The 21,149-nt window shown below is 37.9% G+C and overlaps 1 protein-coding gene across 6 annotated transcripts in view; it reads left to right on the top strand.

The window, feature by feature from the left end:
• The window catches only part of NCOA7 (nuclear receptor coactivator 7), a 124,770-nt gene that overhangs the window by 76,114 nt on the left and 27,507 nt on the right, over positions 1–21,149 (top strand). For all 6 annotated transcript variants that reach the window (XM_087817595.1, XM_016212813.2, XM_087817593.1 and 3 more), the window contains 5 exons: positions 2,177–2,290; positions 2,885–3,010; positions 5,012–5,196; positions 9,311–10,353; positions 11,232–11,400. In XM_087817595.1, coding sequence (XP_087673721.1) covers positions 2,177–2,290; positions 2,885–3,010; positions 5,012–5,196; positions 9,311–10,353; positions 11,232–11,400 — 1,637 coding nt within the window. The remainder of the gene's footprint in view (positions 1–2,176; positions 2,291–2,884; positions 3,011–5,011; positions 5,197–9,310; positions 10,354–11,231; positions 11,401–21,149) is intronic.

The raw sequence follows: 21,149 nt of genomic DNA on the forward strand, positions 1-21,149 counted from the left end.
AAGGAGGGGGTTGTGGGAACCTCTGATTTATAGCCAGTTGCTCCAAAGTACAGATGCCAACCTGGACTTGCATTTGGCATCCTGAGTTGGAGGGGGTCACTGGAACACCCAATCTATAGCGGGTTGGTCAGAAACATAGGTAAGAGCCTGAACTTGCTGCTGGTATCTGAAGTGTGTGTGTATGGGGAGGTGGTGCAATCTTATAAGACTGAACCCTTAACCTGTGGAATCTGATGCTGTTTCTAAGTAGATAGTATCAGAATTGAGTTGAATTCTTGTACACTCTGATGGTGTCCAAACATTGTTGGTGTGGGGGGAGCCGTACTCTCCATGTTGGAATTGAGTCCAGGAACCTTTTTTTTGTATAATTGACACATAGCAGAGACCCTACATGCCGATATTTACTAATTCAAGGCTGAATACTGTAGTTACTGGAACGTAGTAAAAAATTCAGCGATTCGTTATTCTTTTACCCTGTCCATAAACAGATAGTTTATTGCTGCTTAAGGTCCAGTAGGCAACGACAGATATAGGGACTGTTTAAATATGCCTACTGTAAGGGTAAAAACACCAGGAATAGGTGCTCCAAAGTTTGTTCCTTTTAGCCTTGGGAGAGCTGTTTGACTTGGGCAAGTCACTTCCTTCTTTGGACCTCAGCTTTCTAATCTCTGAAGTTAGAGGTTGGGCTGCATTGTCTTAGATGTCCTCCAGCCTTTGCTGTGCTGTCCAGCACTCATATAACTGAACAGTTAGGTGCTGTTAGTTGTCCCAGGATCTGGCTGACCTCTTTATTTTGCCAGCAAAGATAAGGAATTGAAAAGAGTAACACTGATTGAGGGGCTTTCAAAAACTGTAGATGATATTTTGCTTTCAAAGATTTTACATAGTCTGTCTTGTTGCTTGGAGAGGTAGGCATCCCTCTCATCTCAGTACATCTGATTAATCAAAACTGGTTTTATCTGCTCTGGTTTCAGAAAATTTGAGGCTCACCTTTCTAGAGCCTGAGTTGAAGGTCATCTTGAGGTAGGAAAGAGAACTGGTGTGGCTGGATGAGTGACCCACCACCATCAGAGGTGATTTTCAGAGTGTTACCTGGGAGCTTATTGAGCTAAAATTTTACTCTAGACTTTCTGATGCTGCTTCACGGCCAGTTTTATGGCTTACCTGTCAGTGAGCATTTGTAATTTTGGAGCCCAGGTTTTCAGTAGTAGTTAGTATCTATCTTATCCCTCCTTGATGTTGATTTTCTCACCTTTATCTTAATGTGTCTTTGGGTGGTGGGGTTTTTTTTTTGGTGTTTTTTTTTTTCTGGATTGAAGAAAGATTTAAATAACTAAAGTTAAAACAGAGATATTACTGGAGGGGTGGGAGAGAGTGAATAACAATGTTGAAATATTGAATAGCTGTTACAGTATTAGCTCTGAATTGTGTTTTATAACATTTGAGGTCATCATTTGAAGATTGTATTTAATATATGCCAAAAGGTAGCGTGTCTCATTAAAAGAGTATTGAATGATAGGCTCATAATAACATCTCAGGAACCAGAACATTTTGCAAAAGGAGGCTGTTTTTTACAATCTTTGAAGATTCTTATTTTTGTTTCCAGATAACCCAGTGATGGAAGAGAAAGTATTGAGATTATTGCTATTACATTGTATAGTTTATCATATAAGGACCTTACTGCATTATTACTCAAGGCCTGCTTGGAGTTAGCAAACCTGGATTTGTTTCATTTCTTCCTGACACAGGTGTTACGTTTAGAAGCATGCCATGCTTCTCTCCCCTCGTTTCCTCGCACTACCAGTACCCTCCCCGAAAGCTCTTTCCTCCCTACCGACGCACTGTTACTGTGCCGCTCAAGGCTTCACTGGCCCCACCTGCTTCACATGGCTCATGCAGAATACTCACCCCTTCGCTCCCCACTTTGTGAGCTTCTGCAGTGCCTGTGGGTGTGTCCGGTGCCCTTTGCATCGCATATGTTCATATTGCTGCATATTGTTTCATGGAATAGTCTAAAAGACCTCAGATTGCTTGAGTTTGGTGAAGCTTGAGTTTGGTGCATGACTAGGTCTTAGTCATGCACCTAATGATACTGTGCAGAGAGTAACTGCTCGAAACATTGCCTAGGGTTTGCCTGATTCTCGGTACTCACCTCACTTTTCTTTCCGCTTCTCAGGTTCTTTTTGTGCCAGATGCCAACTTTCCCTCTAGTACCTTAAGGTTCTCATCATCCAGTCCTGGTGCTACTGTCTCTCCTTCATCATCAGATGCAGAGTATGATAAGCTGCCTGTATGTATGTCATTCATGCGCCGAAGTTCATAGTTACATGTGAACTTATAAATATAGAATATATTTTGTTATAGAATTCTGCATGTTCTTTTTTACAAGATTATATCTTAAATTTTTCCCAAAGGAGTTGGTGTTAAGTGTAATTTGTTGTTGGTTGAGAGAATGCATTTTATCCAGAAGAAACCTGTTCACATTTAAGGTCTCAAAGGCAAAAACATACACCTTGTTTACATGTGTATGAAGTTAAACTCTCAACAAGACTGGTAGTTTATTTATACTACTTTTACTCCTTTTTCTAAAGAAATCGAACCACCATCCAATGTGAATTCTATTATTTAGGTTATTTTCTAAAGATACTTGATGAGCCATTTTTATAGGTTCATACATATGCACTCTTTAAAAAATTTCCGTTTGATTTAGATACTTATTGTTCTATATGTGATATTTTTGAATGACAAAAGACATTTGCCTTATTTGTATTTAAGTTAAATAGAAACAGGTTATTTACAGGGAACTTATGGGGCTTGATTCCTGTAAGTAATCTGTTTTGAAAAATTGCTTCTATTTGACTTCGGAAATTTTTGCTTTCTAAAGGATGCTGACTTAGCAAGAAAGGCCATAAAACCCATTGAAAGAGTCCTATCATCTACTTCTGAAGAAGACGAGCCAGGCGTGGTAAAATTTTTAAAAATGAATTGTCGATACTTCACCGATGGAAAGGTATATGGCAGTGTAATTTGTTTCCTTTTCTTGGAATCTATGGAAAACCAAACTAGGTTTCAAATTACTGAAGGCAGTCTACATTAAACTATCTTACCCAAAGTTTCAACGTAAGATTTCACAAGTGTCCATTAGTTTTCTCCAGTTGAATGCGTGGCATTTTACTTATTGAGGGAAATGTGATCATTGGGTGGAAATATGCTTCTTGTGACCTTGGGTTTATCATTTTACTTTTCAGTTCTTGGCCTATAAATTGTTAGGGAGATAAGGTAGTATATGTTGTTGATTTTTGGTATGTTCTTATTGATATCAGAAAGAGGAAGGGAGAGGGAAAGGGAGATAGAAACATCAATGGTGAGAGAATGTCATTGATCAGCTTCCTCCTGCATGCCCCCCATTGGGGAATGAGCCCGAAACCTGGGCATGTGCCCTGACCAGGAATCAAACCATGATCTCCTGGCTCATGGGTCAACGCTCAATCACTGAGCCACGCCAGCTAGGCAAGTGTAGTATATGTTTAACAGCAAATACTGGAGTCAGACTCCCTGAATTTATTTATGTATGTATGTATGTATTTATTTATTTTTAAATATATCTTTATTGATTTCAGAGAGAGGAAAGGAGAGAGAGCGAGATAGAAACATCAGTGATGAGAGTCATTGATCGGCTGCCTCCTGCACACCCCCGACTGGGGATTGAGCCTGCAACCTGGGCATGTGCCCTGACTGGGAATCGAACCCTGATCGCCTGGATCCCAGGTCGATGCTCAACTGCTGAGCCATGCCCGGCTGGGCAGACTCCCTGAATTTAAATTCCAACTCTGCCACCCATTAGCTCTGAGACCATGGGCGAGGTATTTAAATTTCCTAAGCTTCCATTTTCCTCATCTATAAAATAGGAACAGCAATAAAATTTAAATGGTAGAGTATTGTAATTACAAGGGACAATTCATGTAAGGAGCTTAGCGCCTAACCTGGAAAATGGTGAGTTCTCAGCTTTCTGCTGCTTTAGATGCTGGTATTAAAATGTCTGCTGTCGCGTGTTTAGTTTTTTTGTTGTTGGTGTTTTTCACACAGAGCAAACTCAACTTTTAATGAGCCTTTGAAGAGGGGGTTATGTTGGTATAAAGTGATTTCTTGTTCTCATAGTAGAAACATCATGGCAGGTTCCAAATGATAGGAAAATGTGTTATTAATACGGACTCCTAACTTTTTCAGTCAAGAACAAGCAATGCCTGAGATGCAAAACTTTTTGCAAAGATTATCACTGAAGTCATTAAGAGTATGAAATAAATTATTTACCTAAAGGGAATCATCAGTATCCTGCTGTCTGGTAGTAATATCCTTATGGCCATCAGGGTCTATAATATAAATTGAACAAGCTTCAGACTTTTAAGTTCCCACGAAACTGTTGTTTTTGGCTTTTAATTTCCATAGTTCAGCTATATTCACTTATGCAAAAATTTTATATTCCTATTTGTGTCAAATTTTCCTGGATGTAAGCTCTCTAAACATTTCAGAGAGAAGTATTAGGACTATACTTTGGCACCCTGACTCGGAGACAGCTGCTCCCTTAGCACAGCACCATGTACTTCTTGGAAACACGGTGAATACGTGCTGAGTGGATTCTAAAGCACTCGGTTCTCAATCAGGAAGGCATCTGGGACAGCCCCTCTCATTTTACAGCCAGGAATTGGGGAATCTGAGACTTATATGTGTAACCCAAGATCCCACCACAATTGTACTATCATAGCAGCTGTGCCTGAACCAGGCTCGGTTGATTGCTACAGTGAGTCCAGTCTGTTTTTTCTGCCTCACCACACAGTACCCAACACTGCATGTCTTCAGCCTGTTTTCCCAACCCTCTTAAAGGAGATGTGATTGTCATGTAGGATCCTGTGGCTCACTAAAGTCAATGGGAAGATAGCATGAGTTCATTAAAACTCCCTTGGTGGTTGCATTTGTGCCTGTAGTGATTCTGTCCTGTCCATTTGTCCTGCAGGGCGTGGTCGGAGGTGTCATGATTGTCACTCCTAACAACATCATGTTTGACCCTCACAAGTCCGACCCCCTGGTCATTGAAAATGGGTGTGAGGAGTACGGCCTCATTTGCCCCATGGAAGAGGTGGTTTCCATTGCTCTCTACAATGACATTTCCCACATGAAGATCAAAGATGCCTTGCCATCGTAAGAGACATTTCTCATTTATCAGAAAAAAGGGGGGTGTTCTTGGGAGAATTAAATGCAATTAAAAAGTGAGAGCATTGGCAGGAGCAAGAGATTGTGTGGAGGTGAATTTGACAGTGGAGATTAGTGTACTATATTTAAGAACATAGGAAAGTGAGAGGAAATGGAAATGGTAACCATCAGTGGTAGGGAAGAGTTGAATATACAAAAATGAAAGAAGAAAAGCAAATAAGCCAGTACGTAGAAATGGTATTTGTTTGGCTTATTTTCCTGAAAAGCAATACATGTTCTCAATGAATTTATGAAAGAAGAAATGAAGTTTCTCTGAAAGAATTTTAGTATTATTCTCCCACTTTCATTGTTAAGCTGAGTTATGTTCTTTATTCAAATTCTGGGATAGGCAGTCTTCCCATCTCCTGTCTTCCCCAGTCCCACGTAGGACTGGACAGCAGCCACTGTCCCTGTAGTCTCACTGCCTGAAGTGGTGTGAGGAGGGTGTAATGCTGGTTTGTTTTATCTCTGAAATGTAGATGAATATTACTTTAGTCCTGATTATTTCTGCCTTATAAAACTGAGGGCATGTGTTTGTTTGTTTGTTTGTTTGTTTGTTTGTTTGTTTGTTTGTTTAAAAAGAAGGAAGCTTCTCATGAAGAAAGAGAAAGAGGGTTAAGAGAGCTCGGGGAATTGATCCACTTGCAGGGACAATCTGACTCTTACTGTCACTTTGTCAGTGTGTCTGTTTTGTATATATAGTATCAGTGACAATCTCTAGAAACCCTTAGTGATAGAAAGGTAGAGAGGCAAGGCTGTGGGTTCTAACTATGCAAAGGGAAACTGGTCCTTGGGACTCATGAAGAGAAGGACAGGTAACCAGGGAATTAACTGAGACACAAAGTTTTTAGGAGTTTATGCCAGTAGGTTCCCCTGGACTCTTACAATCCTCAATGCCTGATCCCCTCAGCCCCTACCCAACTCCAAGCCACTGAAGCTACCACTAAGTGTGGGCACTGAGGAAGTTTCTAACTTCTGCTGGGGGTGTCCAAGTGAGAGGTTTAGGAGGCAGTCCTACATGATGATTAGGTAGGGAGCCACACTTCATGGGTTTTCCTGGCTCTGCCACTTATGGCTTCATGTCCTGCAGGAGTTACTCAGTCTCAAGCCTCAGTTTTTTCATTGTAAAATGGAATGAATAGTATTCTTCAGCTTATCTAGGGCTGTTGTAAGAACTAAGTGCATTGATAGACCAAAATCTTAGAAAATAGCCTGGCACGTAGTAAATATAGGCTGTAATTACATGAACCTTGAATTCATATCTGAAACTCTGTTCATCGTTCTGTGGGAGTCTTGTGATGCGCGGGGATTGAGGCTCGTAATACATCTCAGTGTATGCCTTTTAGGTGACTAGGCTATGAAGATAAGTGGGTCATGGCTCTTGCCCTTGAGGAGCCTGCAGTCTGCTGGGTACAACAGACAGATGGACAGAGTTAGTCATTCCGTATATAAAGACTGTACACAAAGAAGTGAAAAGAGCATCCCATGAGACCCATGTGAGGGTCCAGCTGCCTTAGAATCTTAGATGGAGGCAGAGAAGAAGCAGTGAGGAATTCGTTTTGGAAAGAAGGAATGAATATTGTGTTCTCTGTGATAAGAGGAAAGAAGATAAGATTAGGTAAAGATATATGGTTGAGGGTGGAAGTGGACGGTCAGGCAAGTAAGGGCATTTCTTGCCTAGTGATGACTTCTAATGGAGTAATACTATTGTACATCTTTAGCTTAGGGCGTTAAATATTCTTTTTAATAATAGAAAGGGAAGGTTCATCTTTACAGAAAGATTTCTCTCCTTGTGAGTTGGTGTTTAATGATCAAGGATACAAGGCTAATGCCATAACTGGGGAGAAAGACAAGAGTTAAGAGTTGGCTGCTAATGTGTTGAAATTATTTCAGAGTTGTATACTGATTCCTGCCTTGGATGCAGGTATATAAAGACTTTTCAGCCTAATGAACAATGAGGAAAATATGTTGTATGAATGCAATCAGTGTGAAATGAACTTAGCATTAGGGACTTCAGAATTCCATCACTTGTTTAAAAAGTTTAAAATAGCTTAAGATTTTATTATTACTAAAAATTATATGGTAAAACAAGAACTGTAAATCAGCTGCAGTGTGCAAATAGTTTTTAAGTGTGTGTGTGTGTAAAATCTCTCTATCTTCATCTTAAGGCTTTGTATTTTTTGTGTAGGACATTTTGCAACTCCAGCTGCCACAGAAAATAGGAAGGGAGCAACTGAAAGGATTATTGATCATTTTTAGGTGCCTGGCTGAGTGTAGAAAACATTAATCAACAGCAGAGTTGGTTGACACAACTATGTACTTTGCCCTAGCAGTGCTTGGCAGCTGCAGTGCAGGAAAAACAGATGGCTAAATTAATCTCAGCTTGGTTAGGTAGAGGAACCAGAAGGGAGGGATAGACAAAAAGGTAATACAGGAGACTGACTAGAGTGCAGTCAGATGTCTTCTTTCTGGGGGTCAAGCTAGACAGATAAGCAAGCGATGAGAAAGGGGTTTGGATGTTTATGGAAAAAAGTTTTGCTTATTCAAGTATGTGAAGAGCTGGGTTTCTTTGTTGCAGGACTTCTTACAGCCTTTAATATGCCAAATTAAATTTTGGATCCTAATATGGAAACTATACCACATTACAGTCATTTATTTGACTCTAGGATGGAAGCATCTTTAACATCTGAATGCTAGTGTTGGGCAGCACCTTTCTGAGTATGCAGGTTCCTGCAGAGCAGAGACGCCGTCACGGTCATTTTTTAGCATATGGCACTTAGGGGCTCAGTAAATGCTTAGTGAATTGAAGTGAATTATGAATTAAAGAGGCTTTTTAAAGCATTTGTCAGAGCCTAACCATTATGTTCACTGTTATTTTCTATTGGAAAAAGCATGGATGTTCCATGCAAGTGATTTATTAAATAACTGGTGTGACAGTCTTGTAACTTGAGAACTTCCTGGTCCTTTGTTGTTTTACTGTCATAATTATTTCAAAGCCATAATAAGAGAGTATTATCTGAATATGATCTAACCTTTTTAGAAAATCAAATTATTTCTCAAATCTGAAAATGTCATTTTTAAAAAAGGTTTTTATATCCCTGTGTTTTAACCTAGGGCGGACACTAAGGTAAGTGAAAACATGGGTTACTCAAGATATTTCCAGTCATAGTTTAAAACATATGTTGTTGGTTTTAGCATTTATTTTAAAATTGTGGAAAACATCTTTAATCAATATTTTTGTATAACTCAAACCTGAGTAGTAAAGAAAAATAAATTGCTTGCAGCCAAAGGCAGTAAGCTTAGCTGGTAAACCAATTGCCCATTGTCATAAAGTAAAATGATAGTGTTAGAAGATGAAAGTGCTAAGAAATTTGAACTTAGTTAAGAAATTCAAACTAAGTATTATAAGTAAGAGCTTATTTGATTCGCTTTCCTATAGATGTTTAAGTTGTAAAATGGAACAGGTACTATATATCCCCATTAATAGTGGAAGCTTGCTCTTGCTCCCTTGGGAATAACAGAAGGATGTCTGTTATTGGAAGCATTAGATCCGAAACCATGAAACCCCAAATTAGGCTTAAGGGTCAATCACTTTATAGAACAGTTAAATGTGTAGCTACGCAATGAGCCATTCAGAATTAACGTAGTTGGTTTATGTACTATTTTATAACAAGGAAAAGCTTTAAATATTTAAGGAAGTGTAGTCATAGAACTAAAACATTTCCCCTCCTTTGTCCTTCATGAAAACGAGAAATATTATTCCATGAAAAGTCTGGTGGATGCAGTCTCCGTGTTCATTAACCACTTCGACAGCCCTTCCTGTCTTCTAGGGGAATATACAGCTTTCACGGTCCTGTGCTTTGCCGCTTCCTGTGTTTCATTTTGAAGTTAATTTTTTTAAATTTCATTTTCTTATTCTGAAGTCATTTAAACATTCATTTAAGTTGTGGTATATTTCTGTTTTGGTTTTTGGCTGGGTTTTGTTTTGGTTTTTGCTTTCCTCCATTTTGCTTTTGGTTTTGCTTTTAACATTCCATGTGCACCCACCGCTTTCCCTCCACAGTGACCTACCTCAGGATCTTTGTCCTCTGTACAGGCCTGGAGAGTGGGAGGACCTGGCTTCGGAGAAGGATATCAACCCATTTAGTAAGTTCAAATCTCTCAACAAGGAAAAACGGCAGCAGAACGGAGAGAGACCCATCACTTCAGATTCCGGAGCAACAAGGCCTTTGGAGAAACCAACAGAGTATACACATACGAAGCCCTCGGACGGCTCAGTGTCAGGAACGTTAAAGAACCTGGGCTCCTCTGTGGAGGCCACCACTGGATCGACCACGGTAGCTAAGGTCAGCAAGGAACCTCCAGACCCTCATACTGACTTTAAATCTGTAGCCAAAGAAAATTCCCTTTTAGGAGAAGATGATGACTTCGTTGACTTGGAGGAGCTTCCTTCTCAAAATGATAGTGGAATGGACAAAAGAGACACCTCAAAGGAGTGCCTTTCTCTTGGCCCAGAGGAGCAAAGCAAGGCTAAGTCACAGACAATCAGTTCTGCGGAAATGCAGGTGCAGGCAGCCCTGAGCTTTTCAGGAACAGAGAGTGATGCTGAACTGAAGGGGGCCCTAGATTTAGAAACCTGTGAGAAGCAAGATAAAATGCCAGAGGTGGATAAGCAGCCTGGTTCTCCAGAAAGCCAGGTGGAAAACACACTGAACATACACGAAGATCTAGATAAAGTTAAACTCATCGAATACTACCTTAGTAAGAACAAGGAAGGCTCACAGATGTCTGATAACCTGCAGAAGGCAGAATTAAGTGATAGCAAAAATATTGAGCCAGAGGGAATAGACATCACCCTTAGTAGTTCTCTTCCCCAGGTCAGTGAGCCCCCAATTGAGGGCAAAAAAGAGCCAGATAAAAACTGGGTGAAAGAGAGAGCACCCCATCCACTGCAGCTGGGCTCTTCTACAGAAGAAAATATGAGTAAAGAGTCTCTAGGCAACTCTTTGGAATCTACTCTGGACAGTAGCTGCCAAGGCGCACAAATGGATAATAAATCTGAAATCCAGTTATGGCTGTTAAAGAGAATTCAGGTACCCATTGAAGGTAAGTCACTTTTCTTTAATGTCTTTATACTCTGTTATATAGTTGGACTTTTTTAAACATGCATATGCACAAGTAGTACAGTCATTTGAGAATGAAAGAGTATATCTTTACTGATACATTAATAATTGGAAAAAATTAACATTATATGGTATGTAATTTGGAACTTTAAGTGACAGATTTCTATTTCAAAAGTAGTTTGCTTTTTTTAAATTTTTCAAGTAACTTTCCTTTTTAACCTTGAATTTCTAAATCTAAAGGAGTTTAAAATATTTTTTGGTATTTCATTTCTAAACTGTTACACTTTGGTGTGACTGGGTCCTTAGTATCATTGATTAATGTGTATTCTTGTGGCTTGTCACAATTCTCCATGGTTTGGTATTGTGTTATTTTTTTTGTTTTTTTTAAATATATTTTTATTGATTTCAGAGATCAGAAGGGAGAGGGAGAGAGAGAGTAACATCAATGATGAGAGTCATTGATTGGTTGCCTCCTGCACTCCCCCTGCTGGGGATTGAGCCTGCAGCCGGGGCATGTGCCCTAAGTGTGAATCGAACCCAGATCTCCTGGATCCTAGGTCTACGCTCAGCCGCTGAACTATGCTAGCCAGGCGTGTGTTGGTTTTTATGCTCATTCGTAGGACATAGCATCTCATGTGATGTAGACCAACCTGAAACGTCCAAAGCTTTCTCCTTTCATGCTTAAGAGGGTCTGAAAATTTTAATTAGTCCCAGTGTGATGATGATGTATGATGTTTCTGCCATATGTTTTGACTTTTCATCACTACGAGGGGATTAAACACTATTCTTTGTTACTTGAACGGTGTTACTGTCACCAATATTGTCAGTATTGAGGAAGATATTTTTGCATGTGTGATGCAGATATACTTCCTTCAAAAGAAGAGAAAAGCAAGACTCCACCCATGTTTCTGTGCATTAAAGTGGGAAAACCAATGAGAAAATCTTTTGCCACTCACACGGCAGCCATGGTCCAGCAGTATGGCAAACGAAGAAAACAGCCCGAGTACTGGTTTGCTGTTCCTCGGGAAAGGTGAGTGGGCTAAGATGGAAAATCTGCTGGTCAATTAGATTCTAAGTGCATCTTAATTTTTTTAAGTTAATCTTAAAATACTTCGTTTTATTCTTAAATAAGAGATTTCTCTTATATACATTTAAGAATTTCTAGAAGAATATTATTTGAGTATAAATTTCCGCTAAAGGGAAGTTTCAATATAGCAAATTTGAGGTCATCATAGAACTGCGTGCTGAACCACTTTCATAACTTTTTATGCCATTGAATTTTAAATGAAGGAAGACTTAAATATTCTCAAGTACTGATAATTGGGAGTGCTCTTCTGTTGAGAGGAAAGGAATTCCATGGAGCAGATCCAAACCCATCTGAGTGCTATAGAGAGGCATGATTGTAATCTTAAAAGTGTTTATTATTCTGGGGAACTAAAGATTACTTTTGCCTTATGGAGGGAGCATCTGTGACTCAGCAACTTGAGAAATGTGACATGAGGTCACGTGGATGGGCTAGAGGCAATGTATGCCTCTAGAGAGATTTGTATTTTAAATTGCCAAAGAAGAAATTTTATTGGTTATGTGATAGCCCAGGGCAGCCAGTAATGGCATAGACGTTCTTCAGCAGTGTACCACTGAAGACATGTTGATAATAAAAGTAGGAAACATTGTTAGAAAAAACAATTCTCCCTTTGTATATGTAGTAAAATAAAATTGTCTTTAAAAAGGCCTTGCGGTTAATTTTTAAAATTTTTAAACCCACACATATTTCTTTTTCCTAACTGTTGATCAAACATCATAATCTTGGCAGACATTTTGGCACACACCTGCCAAGAACAAATAGACTCCATGAGCTTCCTTAAGCATGAATTGCTAATAAAGCAAAATTAAATTCCAAGCAAGGGTACACTTTTGAGCTGATTAGTGCCCAGAATGAGAATTCTCATCAGGAGTTGCCTCATTTTAATAAATTATAGTTTAATTGGAAAAATAAAATATCTTAAATTTTTTTTTAAATTTGACAGAATTAATAGGATTTTAATTAATGAACTCACTAATATCTTTTCCCTATCTTAGACACAAACCCACATTAATATGAACATTAAACATAATTTGTTTTGCATTTATATAATAGACCCCTTTACCTATGCATGCAACCCCCACAGTATCTCATTGAAACTTTAAACTAAAGATACTATGGAGATAAAAAGAAAATGTGTCTTTTGTTATTATTTTAAAATATTTCAACAGAAGCAATGTAAATTTGTGAAGCCCTGCTAAAATCAGAGTTTGAAAACCAAGTGTCACAGCTGGATAGTACTTGGATTTAAGCCAATTCTGATTTTATAGGTCTAAAAAACAAAGCACTGAAACTTTCAGCCGTGTTAACTTCCAGGGTCTATCAGAAAAACTACCTATCATATATGCCACTTTTTCTTTGGGAAAATATATTATAGGAAGGGGAATCTTCTAGAATAAATTAGAGCAATCTCACACATGTAGTTAACTTTACTGTCATTCTTTAACTCAGAAGTCTGTAATGCTGAAATAGCACTTCTCTTTGACTTTTCATACAAGTGGTTTTTGTGAACTTTTTAAAGTAGGTCACTTACTGAATTCTTTTATACTCTATTTTATAGTGTCCTTGACTTATTTGTCTTTGGCTATCAAATAACCTGACAATCCTTAGTTTTCTTTCTTGATCTAACAATTAACTAACCAAAAATTGTCTGGGAGGCATTATATCTCATTGGGTTAATGATGGATTCTTTGTGTAGATGTTTGGAAATTTTTGTTTTAATTGCTCCTTTATGTATTTCCATTTCTACCTACCCTAAAGGAAGTCACATTGTAATTTAAGACTAGGAAAGATGAAGAAATCCTGTCTTTAATTCCCCCCCAGAACTCCCAAGTACACAAGAAATAAGAAAATTTTATTTTTATTTTTGATTTATGAAATTCTTCAGAACTTAAGACTTAACAAAGTCCTTAAGGAACCAAGAAGTGGCATCCGTTGATTTTCTTACTCTGATGATGATTTCTGGATTCTCTTGCTGCATGAAACTGAGCATTTCCACTTGCCTTTCTACTTTATGGATCCTTGTGTGCATTGGAGTTTCAGCAGCTGAGTGATGAAGTCATCCTAGCAGTGGCTCCAGATGAAAGCTCATATGTTGGCTGTGAACGGTACCAGGTGTTAGACATCGGTTCAGCAACCTCAGTACTTGTGTTCTGGCTAAGAAAGAATTCAGAGCCAAGACTCAAACTATAAGAGAAAATTTATTTAGAAAGTCACAGAGGTGGAAGTAAGCTGTAGAAGAAATGGGCTCAGGAAATGAATTACAGAGGCAAAAGAAGGGCACTTGGAGCTTGGGGTGGGTTGGGGAGGGAGGTAGGGAAGGAGGGAGGAGATCCCATGTGCAAGGTCCCTGTCTTAACGGCTTTTTTCTGGAGGTCTCGTTATCTAGGTTACATCTCATAGACCTTCTAGGCATTACAACTTACTGTCATTGGCAGGTCTCTCTGCTCATGCACCAAAGCTCCTTGTCATAGGAGAATAATATTTTGATGTTGACATAACTTTACAAACATGTTTCACTATTCCTGTCTGTTTCTTTTGTTCTTTTTATTATTACCAAGAAATTAATTCTACTAAAATATCCCTTCTACATTTACAGTGTGGTCTATGGCCTCCTTAACTCTATCATTGAATGAATAGTCTAACAAATGGGGAGTTGAGAGGCAGGGGTAGCAAGGATGGGAACCTGTATATAGTCCCTGTCTCTTGCTTTCAGTGCGGTTTTGTTCCTGTAGTCCTTGTTATTAAATTTTAGATACTAGAAATTAGAGATATGAAGAAGTTAAAAAGTGCCTAAATACATACTGTTTTTATTTTACTTGGTTGAAATTGTCAGAAGATCCAAGATCACCATGGATCCAAAAAGCTGGTCGTTTTTTCTTGCACACTCATACACTGGCACTTGAGACATGCGCACTTTCGCCAAGGATTAAGTACATTTCAACTTTACGCCTTCCCTTTCTCCGTTGCTGTGTGCAGAATCATGTTCTTTTGAATCAGCTGAAGATGACAGTGTGTGCTTGGGGGTTTTGCAAAGTGTCCAGAATTTGCCATAAACACTGGACATTCGGGCTTTTCCACCTCTCACTCTTGATGCTAATTTACACTTGAGGATAGTGGATAATTCCACCTTTTTAAATGATCTATGCAGGACTTTTCAACCTTGGCACTGCTGACATTGTGAGTTGCATAATTTTTTGTCCTGTGAGTAGCAGGATGTTTAGCAACATCCACGGCCTCTACCCAAGATGACAGTAGCATCTCCCAAGTTGTGACAACCCAAAGTGTCTCCAGACATTTCCAAATGCCCTCTAAGGGACAAAATTACTTCAAACTGAGAACCACAGGTCAAGTATTGGACTATCAGACCAATGCCTATACACCATTCTGAAAGTGATTGTGAGCCATAAGAGCCAAATCATTTTGGAATTTGACTACTTAAAACTATATATTTGATTATATTCACAGTATTCACTCATCTGCATATACTTTGTTTCCTTTACTAAACCTAATACTTCTTGCAAATTATTTTATTAAAATTTATTTTTAGCTTCCTTATTAATCTATACTTTTGTATGTATAAAAACAACACTATTGCTCCTAAAATAACTTTTATTTGGAAGGTAATCCTATATTGATAAAGTATGGTTTTTGATAAGCAATTATTTTTTGTACCTTTACTTTACACAAGCCTGTGCTAGAAGTTATCTGAAGTAGAAGAGACAATACCATGCATGCCCTGCCCTGGAGGAGGTGTGGAGCCTTGGCTGCCCTGCTCTGGCCAGAGAGACAGTGAGCCCCAGAATCGGGCAGAGATGAATGAGAATCCCTAGGAATTGTGGGTCCTTTTACCCATTTAAAACATAATTTCATAATTTGAAAAATGTGTCATGGTGAGTGTTAAGTAATTAGATCATATTTGAACAATCCATTGAGTGCATATGTCCTCGCAGGCACTGGGATAGTTGTAGAAAAATAAGACTAGGACCCTACCATGAGGAGTTTATGAAAACCTGTTGATAACATTTCCTAGCACTTTCTAGAGACTTGATATAGGTTGTATTCCAAAGGTTTGGGTACTGCTCTATATAAAAAATAATTATTATCTTTTTTTTTTCTTAATTCTAAGAGATTATTACCTTTTCGGAAACAATAATTCTTTTTCAAAGTAAAACTTTTCTTTTTCCAATTACTTATGGCCTATTAATCTCTGAAATGTTTTATAATCATTGATTTCATATTATCCATCTTTTTATTATTTTTTATTTATTGATTTTACAGAGAGCAAAGGAGAGAAAGAGAGAGATTTGTTCCACTTATTTATGCATTCATTGGTTACTTCTTGTACGTGCCCTGCCCAGGGATCAAATCCACAACCTCAGCATGTTGGGATGATACTCTAACCAAATTAGCTACCCAGCCAGGGCCTATCCAGCATTTTAAATAAATAAGATGAAAATGGTTAAATAGCAGGAATTATGTCGAATTTGCCAAGTCACTCATAAATGTTTAATCCAAGCTGAATTAATTGGTTAGTGTGATTTGTGTAATTAGTAAACCAATAAGAGAGGGGAAGGGGGAGAAGGAGAAGGTATTTAGAAACATTTTTTAACCTTAATAATTATGCTAAGAAAATTTCAGCAATGCTTGAACATACAGATAAGCAGAATCTGCTTTTTACTATCTGCTTTTCCCCCCACTTAATAAGTTGTGCACATTTTCCATACCAAATACTATGTTATTTTATGTATGCGAACAAGATAGTTAGCACCCCCGTTGCTTCCCAATTGATTTAATCATGTCCCTGCTTTGGGTGTTAGGTTATTGCAAATTTTTTGCCATTATAAGCAATGCTACATTAAACACCTTTGTAAAATTCTTCAGGGGGTCTTACTAAATCAGATAATATTTTTTAAGGCTTTTAAATACACGTTGCACATGACAGGATGTGGCAATTTATACACCACCAGCATGAGAGTGCCCTTTTTGCCACATGCTGGGAAAATCTAAGTATGATTCTTTATCAGTTTGATAGATGAAAAAGGAAGCAGATGTAGCTTTAAAAATGTTTTTAGTTTAGTGAGAGCTTTTTCTATAACTTTTTTTTTGATATAGTCAATAATGGCCTAAGGATTTTTTTTTCTATGTGGTTTCTTTAGTAGCAAATTTATTTATATCTTGCTATACAAATATATATATATATTTAGTTCTTAAAAATTCTAAAATATCATGTTTCTCTAATTAGCTTCCAGTTAAGATCAGCAAGCCCTTTGATTTATAAAGAATAGCTCTATTTTTGTGCCTGCCCACATTTAGAAGAAACTCATCGTATATATTAAATGTATTGTTTTAGAAAGAATGGTATTTCCTTACATGTCAATAACAATTAAAGTTCCCAGGCACTTTAAAATAGTTGGTATTTTTTTATACTTTGAAAATTAAACTGAGGAATGTACCCATGAGGCCGCAAGTGCCTGTCCTTTTAAAAGGTGCTGTCTGTGTTGTATATCTATTTCTCAGATCCAATTTGTGAGTAGTAGCAGTACTTCGTGCAAAGTGGATGCTCTCTCTCCACAGTTCTCCCTGGTTGCCTAACCCAGAGAGTAGAACCAAGTGTTTAAGGCCCTGTCTTTAGGAAGTGTGCCTTTTCTTTAGGTCAGCATTTCCCCAAAAGATAATCGATGGAAATCTTATCCCATGGACAAGTAATAGGTGTTCATAGTTAAATATATTCCATAGTTAGTTCTTAGCTCTATCTGGAATTGAGCTTTGTGCTCATACTTGCTGTTCTCTTAATAGACTTTTATAGAATTTCTTAGTTTTATTTTCTGTTCTTTACTATTTTTTCCTGTTACTCGTATGATAGAATGTAATTGATTTTTAAAAATTTTATCTCTAATCATATTTTAATTTTGAGATTACTTGGATATCTGCATATATGTAAATAGTCTTTAAATATTATTTTATATATATATGTATTTAAGACTATTTTAGCCCAATCTCTGTTGGTTTTAAATTCTTTACTATAGTAAGTACGAATTGTGATTTATTTCCCCTTTTCACATTTCTAGTAGTAGCAGCTATGCATATAAATACCATGTATATAATTCTTTTTTACATCAAAGCTGTATTGTATTGTTAGGAGTGACTGGTTGATGGCAGACCCTAGTCAGGATCCCCCTTTTAACTCTGTGTTTTTCTTTTGTCTTGAAAAAGTATTCACTATTAGTTTTGGAATAGTTTAGAGTAAAACCTGAGCTGCTCATGATGGGCTATCCATTTGAAATCTTACTTATTTTTAAACTATGGGTCTAAGCTTCTTTGGACTCTGATATGATGCTGGTACTTGAATTGCAACTTCACATAAAATGCATTGAATTATTGTAGTTGAGCACATGCTTTTACAAAGATGCTTCTGTAACATCATCATCATTCAAAGTAGGATTTTCCCTTTTAAAAACTCAAAGGGGAATATCAAAGAAATTAACTCACCCGTTCAACTATCACTTTCTCCAGTTCTAACTCAGAGAGGGCTCAGAGGGCAGGCAGTGCACTAAATCAGTGACCTCGTGGACTAGGCACAGTACTCTTGATGCTGTTTTGCAGGCTGTTCTAGCATTCGCTCATTAGTAGAATGAACTTTTATATACTGCAGTGGCTATCTGGCCAAAAACTAACCAAGGCACAAAATTTTGTTCTCTGAAGCTGGTATCACAAGATCCAGTTACCCTATTTTTACATGGCTCCTATGATGAACACAGCACCATGTACCTAAACTGCTCTTTCCTGTTCTTTAGTTCCTCCGCTTAAAATCTGTTTTGTACCTTATGGCCACAAAAATATTGCGGAAAGGTATTTTGATCTTGTTACATTGCTGCAAAAAATATCTTCAGCTTTCAGGATTAAAGTTTAAACCCCTGGTTTGTTTTTAAAGCCCTTTGCACACTGGCCTACATTTCTAGCTTTTTCTTGATCTTCCTGAATCTGCATTTTTTTTTTTTTAGATTAGTCACTTTATGGGTTTTACCCAGTAAGTCTAGGACCTTTGTAGCTTGGCACATTTTTCAAATACTATCCTAAACTCGAGTGGTTCTTCTCTCTTCTCTACCTGTGCAAATTTTTGTTTCCCAAAGCAGTGCACCCTACAATGAATCATCTCTCCCTAGACTGGCAGTTACAGCCTATACTTGTCTGGTGAACAGCCCACAGGCACAGAGGCTCTGGGGAGAGGCATCGAAGTCTGGCACTTTTTCCCATTACAGCTGCAGTCAGTCTCAGTTTCTAAATTCTGAAATGTTGTAGACTAAAGCCTGTGGAGAAATGTATTGTTTCATAAATATGAAAATGTAGGAGTGAACAAAGAATTCATGGCCTAAGCCATGATCAATGGAAGCCAGACTTAGCTTTGTAATAAAGTCATATAGGAGCCTTTAATTAATTAATTAATTAAATTTCTTTATTGTTGAAAATATTACAGATGTCCCCTTTTTCCCCCATTAACCCGTTCCACCCTTGACCCACTCCCCACCCCAGGCCTTGCCCACACTATTGTCTGTGTCCATGGGTTGTGCATATATGCATATAAGTTCTTTGGTTAGTCTTTCCCCCTCCACCCACCCACCCTCCTCCATCCCTCTGAGATTCGTCAGTCTGATCCATGCTTCCATGTCATTGAATCTGTTCTGTTCATCAGTTTATTAAGTTCTTTAGGTTCCACATATAAGTGAGATCATGTGATGTTTGTCTTTCTCTGCCTGGCTTATTTAGCTTAGTATAATATTCTCCAGGTCCATCCATACTGTCCCAAACAGTACAAGACCCTTCTTCTTTACAGCTGCATAGTATCCCATGGTGTAAATGCCCACAGCGTTTTTATCCACTCATCTACTGATGGGCACTTGGGCTGTTTCCAGATCTTAGCTATTGTAAATTGCGCTGCTATGAACATAGGGGTGCATATAGTCTTCCTGATTAGTGTTTCAGGATTCTTAGGATATTAACATACAGAGTACTCAGGTCCTTCCCTAAACATCTTACTGCTTTGGATTTGGGTTATAACATCTTAGTCATTCTCCATAAGGCGATACACAAAGGGCATTATTTTGTTCTTATTTTACTTTAACTCTTTGTAGCATTCGACATCATTGACCATCCCCCAGTTGACACCCTCTTTCCTTCTAGCATCCCTTCCCAGCCTTTCCTTCTTCTGTTTCCTCAGTAAATGATACCATTAAATGACCCTCGCTCTTTCTCACTATGTATATAGTTGCCTGTACTTAATTCGTTCTTATATGGCCACCATTTAAAGCTATCTTAGAACTTTCTACTGTGCTCCAAACACATATATACCTAGTAGTCTTCAACTTTTGGATCATCCATGAATCAAACAAACACAGGACAGATCATGTCCTAAATTAGGTTTCTTACTTCTGTTTGTCCCTGCCACTGTCCCCAGAACCCCTGCCTCCTGTTTTCTTCATCATGGTAACCGGTACCACCCGCCATTCATTCCCTGGAGCCAGAATGTGGGCGTACACTTGCTTCTCAGTCATCTCCCCACATCAGTCAGTCAGCACATCTGGCTAATTTTATCCATTTGACATGTTTAGGATCTCTTGCTCCCATTCTGAACCTTTTGTGGATAACTAGCTATGTGTCGATGTTAAAAAATGTGAGACAGACCTATTGCTGCTGGCTGCTTGGGATGCCTGACTTCCCCCTTTACCCACCTCACCTAAGGTCATGTATTCAAATGTCTCCTGTAAGAATCTTTCCCAGTCTGGTTTAGATATCCCTCTACTATACTCCCACCTCTTTTACAAAAGTGGACTTCATGGGGCTTTTTCCTACTGGACTTTAACCTTCTAAGGCAGGGACCAAGTCCTAGGACGATTGTGTCCTAGAAACAGCATAGAGTCTACTATATAATATACTCTTAAATGTTATGGATGGATGCATGAATAAATTAGTCTATAGTCTAAACAGATAAAGATGTTTAAATAACTTAGCCTTATAACTAAAATGACACATAGACTTTATATAATATTTAGAAAAATACGGAAAAACAAAAAGGAAATAAAAAGCTCATAATTTTGTTATTTAAAGCTAATACACTTTATTTTTATTTTTGTAGCCTCTCAGCCTTTTTTCTATGCATGGAGTAATGTGATAATTATACACACATACATATACACGATTTTGTAGACTAATTTTGGTTCAGAGTGTCTTTTTCTGCCATTATTCTATCTGCATTCATTTAGTGATCATGTATTACTTTTGTAATGAGAAGTAAAATCCTAAAAAAGAAAATTGATTACCTGTGAAACTTGCTTTACAATAGGAAGATGTCTAAGTCCTAAGGACCCTCATGAAGACTAAGCAAAATGCTCTTAAGAATATTGTCCTTAGAGAAAAAAAAAGAATTAAAGGAATCACAGGCTGATCTAGTTTCCTAGAATCTGGAACCATAGTTAATGCTCTATTTTCTGATCAAAAGACACCTGGCTTTTAATGGGATCAGAACTAAATTGAAATCTTTAATGACTGTCACTGTTCAGAAGAACATAGTGTTGAATAGTCTTTAAATAGTGTACTTTCTAGGACAACATAGGCCGCACATAACCAAACCTGGTATACTTCAGAATACAAACTGTATTCTGAAAAACTGTATTTTAAGTATCACCATTGTGTCATACTAT

This window comes from Miniopterus natalensis, chromosome 5 (assembly GCF_054644295.1).
Source record: "Miniopterus natalensis isolate mMinNat1 chromosome 5, mMinNat1.hap1, whole genome shotgun sequence".
Taxonomy (NCBI): domain Eukaryota; kingdom Metazoa; phylum Chordata; class Mammalia; order Chiroptera; family Miniopteridae; genus Miniopterus; species Miniopterus natalensis.